Source organism: Ciconia boyciana, chromosome 29, assembly GCF_034638445.1.
Source record: "Ciconia boyciana chromosome 29, ASM3463844v1, whole genome shotgun sequence".
Lineage (NCBI taxonomy): Eukaryota > Metazoa > Chordata > Aves > Ciconiiformes > Ciconiidae > Ciconia > Ciconia boyciana.
In genome coordinates, this window is record NC_132962.1 from 1840753 (window position 1) to 1854320 (window position 13568).

The following is a 13568-nucleotide window of genomic DNA, read 5'->3' on the forward strand; positions in this document are numbered from 1 at the left end:
TTTTGCGGCACATCCCAGCAGAGCATCCCCGGACCCATGGAGGTGGGGGTGTCTCAGGCAGATTGGGGGTGGGGGCCTTGGCTTCCGCCCCTCCCTCTCCTGGGACTGCTCCCAGCTCGACCGCGTCTCTCCCAGTGGGTGAAGTGCCATGACGGGGACGTCACAGCCAAGGGGCCGCTGAAGCTGGCCAAGGTGAATGCCATCAGCCTCACTGAAATCCCTCACGAGCCCAAAAAAAGGGAGCGGTGCGGCCCCCCGGCTCGTGGTGGGGCAGTGCTCGCAGCCCCCCAGGACTCACCCTGTAGTTCCCCTTATATGAACCCCAGTGCACATATATACACACACACACGTGTGCCTGTGTTTTGGGGAAGGTGTCCCGAGCATTTTGCAGCACTGGGGGGGGAGTTGCGGCACAGGGTGGGGGTGGGGAATTGCAGCAGGAGCGCGCCCTTGCAGCCCATCACCCCACATTTGACCATCCTGGCACTGGTTCTGCAGAAAAGGGATTTCATTTTATGGCAACCGCCTCTCAGCTGTTTTGCAGTCCTGGAGGGATGTACGTATATAACATATATATAAAGGACAAGACGCCGAGCCCCGGCACGGGACACATTTGGGGCCAGGGCCAGGCTCAGCCCGAGGGGCTCTAGCAGTGGGGGGGATGTGGAGGGGATGCCCAGATGTTTTGGTGCCAGAAGACAAAAAAAACCCTGATTTCAACCGTGGCACCCTTCTCTCTGGAATAACGCCAAGCAGGAATTGCTTTTGCTCTTCCTTTTTAAAGGAGGAAAAAAGGCAACGTGGCAGGGAACAAGGACCGGCTGACGGCTCCGGCGGCTGCTCTGCTTAAGCTTGGGGTGAAGGGGGACAGGGGAGCCCGGGCAAGGTAATAACGACGAGAGCCACAAAGCAGAAGTAATTATTCAAATGGTTTCTTTGTTAATCTGTTCTACAGCAAAACCCGCGCGTGGCAGCTGGGCGATGTGCCCCCCGCCATCCCAGCGGGACACAGCGTGGGACTGTGCGGCCGATGGCTGGCAAGAAAAAGGCACGGCGATGCCGTGGGCGAGCACGGACACACTCTGGCTCCAAGACAGCCAGGTTCATCCCCGCAGCAAAAGGCAAGCGGGAAAGCGGCCCTGCAGAGCACGGGGGGCTTGGCCCCTCGACTCGCCCACCTGGGGGGTCTCCACGGCGAGATGGATCCTGAGCCGCTGCCAGCTTGAGCACTGCTGCTGCCCGCTGCGTCCCATCGCTACTGACCCATCCTACCTACCCAACTGCTACGGCCCCGACCCACCCCACGTAATCCCACCTACCAGCCTCGCGGCTCATCCTACTACGCCTCGTCCTACTGGCCCCTCCAACGTGCGCGGCATCCTGCCCCGGCAGCGCCGGCTGCGCCGAACCCCCCTAGCAGGGCTGGCTGGGGTAGGGCCAGAGGGGCAACAGGGAGACGGGGTTTTGCCCTGCGTGGGTTCGCTGGTGCCGTTTGTGGTGGGAGCTGCGGCTGAAGCTCTTGCCGCAGTAGGCGCAGGCGTAGGGCTTCTCCCCGGTGTGGATGCGGCGGTGCTGGGTGAGGGTGGACTTGTCGGTGAAGCTCTTGCCGCAGTCGGTGCAGGCGTAGGGCTTCTCCCCGGTGTGGATGCGCTGGTGGCGGATGAGGTTGGAGCTGACGTTGAAGCGCTTCCCGCAGTGGGGGCAGGCATAGGGCTTCTCCCCGGTGTGGATGCGCATGTGCTTCACCAGGTCGGAGTTCTGGCTGAAGCTCTGCCAGCACTCGGCGCAGGTGTTGGGGATGGCCACGGCCGGTGGCTTCTCGCCGCCAAGCCCGTCCCGCCGCCGGCGCCTCCCTGGGGGGCTGGCGGGGGGCTGATTGGGGCGGCCAAAGCTCTTCCCGCAGTCGACACACTTGTACGGCTTCTGGCCGGTGTGGGTGCGTGGAGCTGGGCTGGTGGCAGCAGCCCCCACCTCCTTCCCGCAGTCCCGGCAGCTTTGCGGGCTCCCGCTGGCGTGGGCGCGCCGGTGCCGCATCAGGTTGGCGCTGAGGCCAAAGCTCTTGCCGCAGTCAAGGCAGGCGAAGGGCTTCTCCCCGCCGTGGCTGCGCCGGTGCGCCAGCAGTGCCGAGCTCTGCGCGAAGCTCTTGCCGCACTCCACGCAGATGTTGGGGTGCTCCCCGGCCGACGCCCGCTGCCGCACGACCGTCTCCTTGCGCTTCCGCCCCCCGCGCCCGCGGCCGCCCGCCTCGGCCTCCCCGCCACCCGGGGGGGCCGGCTGCCCCTCCGCCCGGCCCTGGCCCCTCGGGGACCTGCCGTGCTCGGGCTGGGGGGCCGCGGAGCCTCTGCAGCGCTTCGGCGACATGGCGGGGGGCTCCCTGAGCCGGGGGCGTCCCCGTGCCGTCCCCACCTGCGGCGACAAGGGGAGAAGCCGAACGTGAGTCGCCCCCCCAGCAGCGCCGGGCTGGGGGCTGCCCGCCCGCCGGGACCCCCCAGCTCGGGACGCCCGAGCGGCCACCAGCACTGGCAGCCCCCGAGCCGAGGACGAAGCCGGGAGGGCCGGGCTGCAGGTCGGGCTCCGGCGGGGCTTAGGACGGAATGCCGCGCCCAGCCTCGCCCGGAGCGCGGCGAGGCTGCGGCAGCCCCGGGGACGGCTTCGCCTGCCCCGGGCGCAGCCCGGCCCTCCAGGCGGCCGGTTACGGCTTCAGCTCGCCTCGGCGCGCCAGCGCTGGCCCAATCGCCGGGGCGGTAGCCCGGGGCTGGCGGTTCGCCCGGGCCGGCGGTTCGCGGCGCTGCGGGAGCAGCCCAGGCCGGCTGGCGGCGGCGGGGACGTGCCAGGGAGACGCCGCGACTCGGGCCGGGGCAGCGGGAGCCCCTTGGTCGGGCCCGGCTGCGCGGCTCCCCGGCGAGACCCCCGGCCCCCACCCCCGGCCCCCCGTCGCCGGCCCCGGCCCCGGCCCCGGCCCCGGCCGCGGCCCCTCGGGCCTGGCCGCTCTCCGGGCCCCGCGGGGGCCGGGCCTCGGGCCCCGACGCCGCCAGCCGAGGCCGGGCCGGGCCCGCGGGACCCCCCGCCGGTGGCCTCCGCCCGCACTGCCCCGGTACCTGCGGGCACAGCCCGGGCCGGCGGCGGTTGCGGCTGCGGCTCCTGCCCCGGCCCCGGCCCCGGCCCCGGCCCCCGCCGCCCCCGCTGCCGTCCGGGCGCTGCCGCGGCCTCGCCGGTGCCGGGCGGACAATGGAGGCGGCGGCGGCGGCGCTGACCCAGGAAGTTCAACCCCCGGGGGCTGCTCGGAGGAAGGCGGCGGCGGCGGCGAGGGAAAGACCCCGGCCCCGGCCCCGGCTTGGCCCCGCACCCCCAGCCCCCTCCGCCCCCCATGCCCATCCCCGTCCCCCCAGGGCCCCGCCGCCCAGCACCCCCGGCCCCGCCGCGGCGCTCCGGGCAGGGTCGCTTCTCCCCGTGCCCCTGACCCGCAGCCCGTCCCTTCTCACCAGGACGGGGACGTGCTGCCCGGACCCCACTTCGGGGAGGGGCCCCTTCTTGCCTTCGCCCTGCCCGCGGCCAGACCCGCTGCCGGAGGGGGACAGAACAGAGGGTGCCGCCTTCGGCAAGGGCGCCCGCAGCAGGAGCAGCGGGCCCGGCCGGCGATGTCGGCGTCCCGGGGCTGGCATCCCCCCGACCCTCGGAGCAGCCCGGAGCCCCAGCCCCCCGGCTGGGGGGTCCCGCAGGACCACGGTCCCCTAAGCAGCATTAGAACCCCTCCTCCGTGCGCCGTCGTTCCCGCTGCGTGACTCTGCGTCCGGACAAGAAAGGCCGGGGGGGACACGAGGGGACCCCGAGCTGCAGGATTTCGGCAGCCACAGCCCCTGCAACCCCGCGCCCTGGCCCTGGGGGAACACACAGGTTGCACAGCCCGCGGCCGGCAAACAACAATTCTTTACTATGGCAGGCAGGGATAGGAAAGGGATCGCGCGCCCTGGCACGCCAAGCACCGGGTTCGCGCGGAAATTACCTTGCCAGCGGCGTCGCCGTTGGCGGGGCTGCTCTGACAGCCCTGTTTGCGGAGGACTGTTGCCAAATTAATTAGTGAGTTACAGGACCCTTCGTGTTCATGCAGGGAGGAGAAAGCCACGCCATGAGGCTCCCACCGTGGGGCTCCGCTTTGGGAACCCCCCCTTTCCTCCCCCCTTTCCCCCAAACCCCATGGCGAAACACAGGCAAGTAAAAGGCTCGGCCCCATCTACACAACGGCCACAACATGGACACTGCGCGGCAGAAATGCGGCTCGGGGTGTCCCGAGCCCTCAGCTCTGCGGCCGGGACGAGCCACGGCCACCCGCCCCGCACCGGCTTCCCACAGCTCCGGCTGGGACAGGGTCAAGGAATCCCCACGGGCAGGTGGTGCCGGTGCCACGTCCCCGTTCCGCACGGGAGATGCAAAATGTCCCCTTGAGTCCATCCCCACTGTGGCTCCTCTCCCACCAGTGCCCGCTTAGGCTCAGGAGGCGTCTCGACTGCCCGTGCCGGCACAGCTCAGCAAGGCTCCTGCTCCCCCACTGTGGCTGGAAGCACCCGGGTCCCCCGAGCTGCCTCCAGCTCCGTCCGGCTCAGCCCCCTAAAAGCAGCGGGGTTGGATGCCCAGAGGAGGATCAGTGCCTGGCGCCTATCTCCTATGGATGCGCTGGTGCCAGCGGAGGGTCAAGGTCTCGCAGAAGGTCTTCCCGCATTCGCTGCACTGGTAGGCATTCTCCCTGGCATGGGTGCGCAGGTGGACGAAGAGGGAAGAGGGCTGCTTGAAGCTCTTCTCGCACTGGGGACACTGGTAGGGCTTCTCCCCGGTGTGGATGCGCTTGTGGCGGGTCAGGTCCGAGCTATGTTTGAAGCTCTTGCCACAGTCGCCGCACTGGTAGGGCTTCTCCCCAGTGTGGGTGCGCAGGTGGGCAATGAGGGATGAGTTCTGCTTGAAGCTCTTCCCGCAGTGGGGACACTGGTACGGGGTCTCCCCGGTGTGGGTGCGCATGTGGGTGATGAGTGGCGACCTCTCGCAGAAGCTCTTCCCACACTGGGGACACTGGTAGGGCTTCTCCCCTGTGTGGATGCGCTGGTGGCGGATGAGGGCCGAGGTCTCCCAGAAGCTCTTCCCGCAGTTGCCGCACTGGTAGGGCTTCTCCCCAGTGTGGGTGCGCTGGTGGATGATGAGGCACGAGCTCTGCTTGAAGCTCTTCCCGCAGTTCGGGCACTGGTAGGGGGTCTCCCCGGTGTGGGTACGGAGGTGGGCGATGAGGGACGAGTTCTGCTTGAAGCCCTTCCTGCAGTGGGGGCACTGGTAGGGGGTCTCCCCAGTGTGGATGCGCTGGTGGCGGATCAGGGCCGAGCTGTCGAAGAAGCTCCTCCCGCAGCTGGCACACGGGTAGGGTTTCTCCCCGGTGTGGGTCCGCTGGTGACTGAGGAAGGATGAGCTGTAGATGAAGCTCTTGCCGCAGTCGGCACACTTGTAGGGCCGCTCGCCCAAGTGGGTCCGCTTGTGTGCGCTGAGGTTGGAGCTGCTCTTGAAGCTCTGCCCGCACTGGGGACACTTGTAGGGCCGCTCGCCAGTGTGGATGCGCTGGTGGATGACGAGGTCTGTCCTCCGGCCGAAGCTCTTCCCGCAGTCGACACACTTGTATGGCTTCTGGCTGGGGGGGCGTGGGGCCGGGCTGGCGGCAGTGGCCCCCACCTTCTTCTCGCAATCCTGGCAGCTCTGTGGGCTCCCGCTGGCGTGGCTGCTCTGGTCCTGGGGTACTTTGGGGTTGAGGCCGAACCTCTTGCCGCAGTCGAGGCAGGCGAAGGGCTTCTCTCCGCCGTGGCTGCGCCGGTGCGCCAGCAGCACCGAGCTCTGCGCGAAGCTCTTGCCGCACTCCACGCAGATGTTGGGGTGCTCCCCGGCCGACGCCCGCTGCCGCACGACCGTCTCCTTGCGCTTCCGCCCCCCGCGCCCGCGGCCGCCCGCCTCGGCCTCCCCGCCACCCGGGGGGGCCGGCTGCCCCTCCGCCCGGCCCTGGCCCCTCGGGGACCTGCCGTGCTCGGGCTGGGGGGCCGCGGAGCCTCTGCAGCGCTTCGGCGACATGGCGGGGGGCTCCCTGAGCCGGGGGCGTCCCCGTGCCGTCCCCACCTGCGGCGACAAGGGGAGAAGCCGAACGTGAGTCGCCCCCCCAGCAGCGCCGGGCTGGGGGCTGCCCGCCCGCCGGGACCCCCCAGCTCGGGACGCCCGAGCGGCCACCAGCACTGGCAGCCCCCGAGCCGAGGACGAAGCCGGGAGGGCCGGGCTGCAGGTCGGGCTCCGGCGGGGCTTAGGACGGGAATGCCGCGCCCAGCCTCGCCCGGAGCGCGGCGAGGCTGCGGCAGCCCCCGGGGACGGCTTCGCCTGCCCCGGGCGCAGCCCGGCCCTCCAGGCGGCCGGTTACGGCTTCAGCTCGCCTCGGCGCGCCAGCGCTGGCCCAATCGCCGGGGCGGGAGCCCGGGCTGGCGGTTCGCCCGGGCCGGCGGTTCGCGGCGCTGCGGGAGCAGCCCAGGCCGGCTGGCGGCGGCGGGGACGTGCCAGGGAGACGCCGCGACTCGGGCCGGGGCAGCGGGAGCCCCTTGGTCGGGCCCGGCTGCGCGGCTCCCCGGCGAGACCCCCGGCCCCCACCCCCGGCCCCCCGTCGCCGGCCCCGGCCCCGGCCCCGGCCCCGGCCGCGGCCCCCTCGGGCCTGGCCGCTCTCCGGGCCCCGCGGGGGCCGGGCCTCGGGCCCCGACGCCGCCAGCCGAGGCCGGGCCGGGCCCGCGGGACCCCCCGCCGGTGGCCTCCGCCCGCACTGCCCCGGTACCTGCGGGCACAGCCCGGGCCGGCGGCGGTTGCGGCTGCGGCTCCTGCCCCGGCCCCGGCCCCGGCCCCGGCCGCCCCCGCTGCCGTCCGGGCGCTGCCGCGGCCTCGCCGGTGCCGGGCGGACAATGGAGGCGGCGGCGGCGGCGCTGACCCAGGAAGTTCAACCCCGGGGCTGCTCGGAGGAAGGCGGCGGCGGCGGCGAGGGAAAGACCCCGGCCCCGGCCCCGGCTTGGCCCCGCACCCCCAGCCCCCTCCGCCCCCCATGCCCATCCCCGTCCCCCAGGGCCCCGCCGCCCAGCACCCCGGCCCCGCCGCGGCGCTCCGGGCAGGGTCGCTTCTCCCCGTGCCCTGACCCGCAGCCCGTCCCTTCTCACCAGGACGGGGACGTGCTGCCCGGACCCCACTTCGGGGAGGGGCCCCCTTCTTGCCTTCGCCCTGCCCGCGGCCAGACCCGCTGCCGGAGGGGGACAGAACAGAGGGTGCCGCCTTCGGCAAGGGCGCCCGCAGCAGGAGCAGCGGGCCCGGCCGGCGATGCCGGCGTCCCGGGGGGCTGGCATCCCCCCGATCCTCGGAGCAGCCCGGAGCCCCAGCCCCCCGGCTGGGGGGTCCCGCAGGACCACGGTCCCCTAAGCAGCATTAGAACCCCTCCTCCGTGCGCCGTCGTTCCCCGCTGCGTGACTCTGCGTCCGGACAAGAAAGGCCGGGGGGGACACACGAGGGGACCCCCGAGCTGCGGGATTTCGGCAGCCACAGCCCCTGCAACCCCCCGTCCTGGCCCTGGGGGAACACACAGGTTGCACAGCCCGCGGCCGGCAAACAACAATTCTTTACTATGGCAGGCAGGGATAGGAAAGGGATCGCGCGCCCTGGCACGCCAAGCACCGGGTTCGCGCGGAAATTACCTTGCCAGCGGCGTCGCCGTTGGCGGGGCTGCTCTGACAGCCCTGTTTGCGGAGGACTGTTGCCAAATTAATTAGTGAGTTACAGGACCCTTCGTGTTCATGCAGGGAGGAGAAAGCCACGCCATGAGGCTCCCACTGTGGGGCTCCGCTTTGGGAACCCCCCCTTCCTCACCCCCAAACCCCATGGCTCGGCCCCATCTACACAACGGCCACAACATGGACACTGCGCGGCAGAAATGTGGCTCGGGGTGTCCCGAGCCCTCAGCTCTGCGGCCGGGACGAGCCACGGCCACCCGCCCCGCACCGGCTTCCCACAGCTCCGGCTGGGACAGGGTCAAGGAATCCCCACGGGCAGGTGGTGCCGGTGCCACGTCCCCGTTCCGCACGGGAGATGCAAAATGTCCCCTTGAGTCCATCCCCACTGTGGCTCCTCTCCCACCAGTGCCCGCTTAGGCTCAGGAGGCGTCTCGACTGCCCGTGCCGGCACAGCTCAGCAAGGCTCCTGCTCCCCCACTGTGGCTGGAAGCACCCGGGTCCCCCGAGCTGCCTCCAGCTCCGTCCGGCTCAGCCCCCTGAAAGCAGCGGGGTCAAGCTCCTGGAGGAGGATCAGCAGCAAGCACCTATCTCAGGTGGATGCGCTGGTGCCTGATGAGGGCTGAGCTGACGATGAAGCTCTTGCCGCATACACTGCACTGGTAGGGCTTCTCCCCAGTGTGGGTGCGCAGGTGGGTGATGAGCGATGAGCTCTGCTTGAAGCTCTTCTCGCACTGGGGACACTGGTAGGGGGTCTCCCCGGTGTGGGTGCGCTGGTGGCGGGTCAGGGCTGAGCTCTGCTTGAAGCTCTTGCCACAGTCGCCACACTGATAGGGCTTCTCCCCAGTGTGGGTGCGCAGGTGGGTGACAAGGGATGAGGTCTGCTTGAAGCTCTTCCCGCAGTGGGGACACTGGTACGGGGTCTCCCCGGTGTGGGTGCGCATGTGGGTGATGAGTGGCGACCTCTCGCAGAAGCTCTTCCCACACTGGGGACACTGGTAGGGCTTCTCCCCTGTGTGGATGCGCTGGTGGCAGATCAGGGCCGAGGTCTCCCAGAAGCTCTTCCCGCAGTCGGCGCACTGGTAGGGCTTCTCCCCAGTGTGGGTGCGCTGGTGGATGATGAGGCACGAGCTCTGCTTGAAGCTCTTCCCACAGTTCGGGCACTGGTAGGGGGTCTCCCCGGTGTGGGTGCGCAGGTGGGTGATGAGGGACCAGCTCTGCTTGAAGCTCTTCCCGCAGTGGGGGCACTGGTAGGGGGTCTCCCCGGTGTGGATGCGCTGGTGGCGGATCAGGGCCGAGCTGTCGCAGAAGCTCTTCCCGCAGCTGGCGCACGGGTAGGGCTTGTCCCCGGTGTGGGTGCGCTGGTGCTTGAGGAAGGACGAGCTGTAGATGAAGCTCTTGCCGCAGTCGGCACACTTGTAGGGCCGCTCGCCCAAGTGGGTCCGCTTGTGCATGTTGAGGTTGGAGCTGCTCTTGAAGCTCTTCCCGCACTGAGGACACTTGTAGGGCCGCTCACTAGTGTGGATGCGCTGGTGGATGACGAGGTCCGAGCTCCGGCTGAAGCTCTTTCCACACTTGGTGCAGGCGTAGGGCCGCTCGCCGGCGTGAAGCCGCTGGTGCTTCACCAGGTCCGAGTTCTGGCCGAAGCTCTCGCCACAGTCGAGGCAGGCGAAGGGCTTCTCCCCATCGTAGCTATGCTGGTGCGCCAGCAGCGCCGCGGTCCGCGTGAAGCTCTTGCCGCTCTCCACGCAGATGTTGGGGTGCTCCCCGGCCGACGCCCGCTGCCGCACGACCGTCTCCTTGCGCTTCCGCCCCGCGCCCGCGGCCGCCCGCCTCGGCCTCCCCGCCACCCGGGGGCCGGCTGCCCTCCGCCCGGCCCTGGCCCTCGGGGACCTGCCGTGCTCGGGCTGGGGGGCCGCGGAGCCTCTGCAGCGCTTCGGCGACATGGCGGGGGGCTCCCTGAGCCGGGGGCGTCCCCGTGCCGTCCCCACCTGCGGCGACAAGGGGAGAAGCCGAACGTGAGTCGCCCCCCCAGCAGCGCCGGGCTGGGGGCTGCCCGCCCGCCGGGACCCCCCAGCTCGGGACGCCCGAGCGGCCACCAGCACTGGCAGCCCCCGAGCCGAGGACGAAGCCGGGAGGGCCGGGCTGCAGGTCGGGCTCCGGCGGGGCTTAGGACGGGAATGCCGCGCCCAGCCTCGCCCGGAGCGCGGCGAGGCTGCGGCAGCCCCGGGGACGGCTTCGCCTGCCCCGGGCGCAGCCCGGCCCTCCAGGCGGCCGGTTACGGCTTCAGCTCGCCTCGGCGCGCCAGCGCTGGCCCAATCGCCGGGGCGGTAGCCCGGGGCTGGCGGTTCGCCCGGGCCGGCGGTTCGCGGCGCTGCGGGAGCAGCCCAGGCCGGCTGGCGGCGGCGGGGACGTGCCAGGGAGACGCCGCGACTCGGGCCGGGGCAGCGGGAGCCCCTTGGTCGGGCCCGGCTGCGCGGCTCCCCGGCGAGACCCCCGGCCCCCACCCCCGGCCCCCCGTCGCCGGCCCCGGCCCCGGCCCCGGCCCCGGCCGCGGCCCCCTCGGGCCTGGCCGCTCTCCGGGCCCCGCGGGGGCCGGGCCTCGGGCCCCGACGCCGCCAGCCGAGGCCGGGCCGGGCCCGCGGGACCCCCCGCCGGTGGCCTCCGCCCGCACTGCCCCGGTACCTGCGGGCACAGCCCGGGCCGGCGGCGGTTGCGGCTGCGGCTCCTGCCCCGGCCCCGGCCCCGGCCCCGGCCCCCGCCGCCCCCGCTGCCGTCCGGGCGCTGCCGCGGCCTCGCCGGTGCCGGGCGGACAATGGAGGCGGCGGCGGCGGCGCTGACCCAGGAAGTTCAACCCCCGGGGGCTGCTCGGAGGAAGGCGGCGGCGGCGGCGAGGGAAAGACCCCGGCCCCGGCCCCGGCTTGGCCCCGCACCCCCAGCCCCTCCGCCCCCATGCCCATCCCCGTCCCCCAGGGCCCCGCCGCCCAGCACCCCGGCCCCGCCGCGGCGCTCCGGGCAGGGTCGCTTCTCCCCGTGCCCCCGACCCGCAGCCCCTCCCTTCTCACCAGGACGGGGACGTGCTGCCCGGACCCCACTTCGGGGAGGGGCCCCTTCTTGCCTTCGCCCTGCCCGCGGCCAGACCCGCTGCCGGAGGGGGACAGAACAGAGGGTGCCGCCTTCGGCAAGGGCGCCCGCAGCAGGAGCAGCGGGCCCGGCCGGCGATGCCGGCGTCCCGGGGGGCTGGCATCCCCCCGATCCTCGGAGCAGCCCGGAGCCCCAGCCCCCCGGCTGGGGGGTCCCGCAGGACCACGGTCCCCTAAGCAGCATTAGAACCCCTCCTCCGTGCGCCGTCGTTCCCCGCTGCGTGACTCTGCGTCCGGACAAGAAAGGCCGGGGGGGGACACGAGGGGACCCCCGAGCTGCGGGATTTCGGCAGCCACAGCCCCTGCAACCCCCGTCCTGGCCCTGGGGAACACACAGGTTGCACAGCCCGCGGCCGGCAAACAACAATTCTTTACTATGGCAGGCAGGGATAGGAAAGGGATCGCGCGCCCTGGCACGCCAAGCACCGGGTTCGCGCGGAAATTACCTTGCCAGCGGCGTCGCCGTTGGCGGGGCTGCTCTGACAGCCCTGTTTGCGGAGGACTGTTGCCAAATTAATTAGTGAGTTACAGGACCCTTCGTGTTCATGCAGGGAGGAGAAAGCCACGCCATGAGGCTCCCACCGTGGGGCTCCGCTTTGGGAACCCCCCCTTTCCTCCCCCCTTTCCCCCCCAAACCCCATGGCGAAACACAGGCAAGTAAAAGGCTCGGCCCCATCTACACAACGGCCACAACATGGACACTGCGCGGCAGAAATGCGGCTCGGGGTGTCCCGAGCCCTCAGCTCTGCGGCCGGGACGAGCCACGGCCACCCGCCCCGCACCGGCTTCCCACAGCTCCGGCTGGGACAGGGTCAAGGAATCCCCACGGGCAGGTGGTGCCGGTGCCACGTCCCCGTTCCGCACGGGAGATGCAAAATGTCCCCTTGAGTCCATCCCCACTGTGGCTCCTCTCCCACCAGTGCCCGCTTAGGCTCAGGAGGCGTCTCGACTGCCCGTGCCGGCACAGCTCAGCAAGGCTCCTGCTCCCCCACTGTGGCTGGAAGCACCCGGGTCCCCCGAGCTGCCTCCAGCTCCGTCCGGCTCAGCCCCCTAAAAGCAGCGGGGTTGGATGCCCAGAGGAGGATCAGTGCCTGGCGCCTATCTCCTATGGATGCGCTGGTGCCAGCGGAGGGTCAAGGTCTCGCAGAAGGTCTTCCCGCATTCGCTGCACTGGTAGGCATTCTCCCTGGCATGGGTGCGCAGGTGGACGAAGAGGGAAGAGGGCTGCTTGAAGCTCTTCTCGCACTGGGGACACTGGTAGGGCTTCTCCCCGGTGTGGATGCGCTTGTGGCGGGTCAGGTCCGAGCTATGTTTGAAGCTCTTGCCACAGTCGCCGCACTGGTAGGGCTTCTCCCCAGTGTGGGTGCGCAGGTGGGCAATGAGGGATGAGTTCTGCTTGAAGCTCTTCCCGCAGTGGGGACACTGGTACGGGGTCTCCCCGGTGTGGGTGCGCATGTGGGTGATGAGTGGCGACCTCTCGCAGAAGCTCTTCCCACACTGGGGACACTGGTAGGGCTTCTCCCCTGTGTGGATGCGCTGGTGGCGGATGAGGGCCGAGGTCTCCCAGAAGCTCTTCCCGCAGTTGCCGCACTGGTAGGGCTTCTCCCCAGTGTGGGTGCGCTGGTGGATGATGAGGCACGAGCTCTGCTTGAAGCTCTTCCCGCAGTTCAGGCACTGGTAGGGGGTCTCCCGGTGTGGGTACGGAGGTGGGCGATGAGGGACGAGTTCTGCTTGAAGCCCTTCCTGCAGTGGGGGCACTGGTAGGGGTCTCCCCAGTGTGGATGCGCTGGTGGCGGATCAGGGCCGAGCTGTCGAAGAAGCTCCTCCCGCAGCTGGCACACGGGTAGGGTTTCTCCCGGTGTGGCTCCGCTGGTGACTGAGGAAGGATGAGCTGTAGATGAAGCTCTTGCCGCAGTCGGCACACTTGTAGGGCCGCTCGCCCAAGTGGGTCCGCTTGTGTGCGCTGAGGTTGGAGCTGCTCTTGAAGCTCTGCCCGCACTGGGGACACTTGTAGGGCCGCTCGCCAGTGTGGATGCGCTGGTGGATGACGAGGTCTGTCCTCCGGCCGAAGCTCTTCCCGCAGTCGACACACTTGTATGGCTTCTGGCTGGGGGGGCGTGGGGCCGGGCTGGCGGCAGTGGCCCCCACCTTCTTCTCGCAATCCTGGCAGCTCTGTGGGCTCCCGCTGGCGTGGCTGCTCTGGTCCTGGGGTACTTTGGGGTTGAGGCCGAACCTCTTGCCGCAGTCGAGGCAGGCGAAGGGCTTCTCTCCGCCGTGGCTGCGCCGGTGCGCCAGCAGCACCGAGCTCTGCGCGAAGCTCTTGCCGCACTCCACGCAGATGTTGGGGTGCTCCCCGGCCGACGCCCGCTGCCGCACGACCGTCTCCTTGCGCTTCCGCCCCCCGCGCCCGCGGCCGCCCGCCTCGGCCTCCCCGCCACCCGGGGGGGCCGGCTGCCCCTCCGCCCGGCCCTGGCCCCTCGGGGGCCTGCCGTGCTCGGGCTGGGGGGCCGCGGGGCCCCTGCAGCGCTCCGGCGACATGGCGGGGGGCTCCCTGAGCCGGGGGCGTCCCCGTGCCGTCCCCACCTGCGGCGACAAGGGGAGAAGCCGAACGTGAGTCGCCCCCCCAGCAGCGCCGGGCTGGGGGCTGCCCGCCCGC

At 71.1% G+C, this 13568-nt stretch overlaps 3 protein-coding genes across 4 annotated transcripts in view; all 3 read right to left on the minus strand.

Annotated features, from left to right (window-relative positions):
* Positions 1-7541, minus strand: part of LOC140644806 (uncharacterized) — a 297384-nt gene extending 289843 nt beyond the window's left edge. Inside the window, exons 1-4 of one of the 2 annotated variants that reach the window (XM_072847880.1) lie at positions 7209-7541; positions 4662-6141; positions 1909-2180; positions 1459-1779 (exon numbers count right to left, since the gene is read on the minus strand). In XM_072847880.1, coding sequence (XP_072703981.1) covers positions 1459-1779; positions 1909-2180; positions 4662-6141; positions 7209-7391 — 2256 coding nt within the window. In that variant the 5' untranslated portion in view covers positions 7392-7541. Of the gene's footprint in view, positions 1-1458; positions 1780-1908; positions 2181-3909; positions 6142-6835; positions 6999-7208 lie in introns of those variants that run through there. The other variant, XM_072847878.1, reaches the window with a different exon arrangement.
* Positions 7542-7642: 101 nt separating this feature from the next.
* On the minus strand, positions 7643-9604 carry LOC140644798 (uncharacterized; the record flags this gene model as incomplete). The annotated part of the gene is made up of 1 exon (XM_072847863.1): positions 7643-9604. A coding segment is annotated over one exon (1248 nt), but the record flags the coding sequence as incomplete, so codon positions are not given.
* Positions 9605-11264: 1660 nt separating this feature from the next.
* LOC140644799 (uncharacterized) lies at positions 11265-13450 on the minus strand. Its single transcript, XM_072847864.1, is given in 4 exon segments — positions 11265-12600; positions 12603-12680; positions 12683-12772; positions 12775-13450. Coding segments are annotated over 4 exon segments (1434 nt in total). The 3' UTR covers positions 11265-12010.
* Positions 13451-13568: the final 118 nt, after the last annotated feature.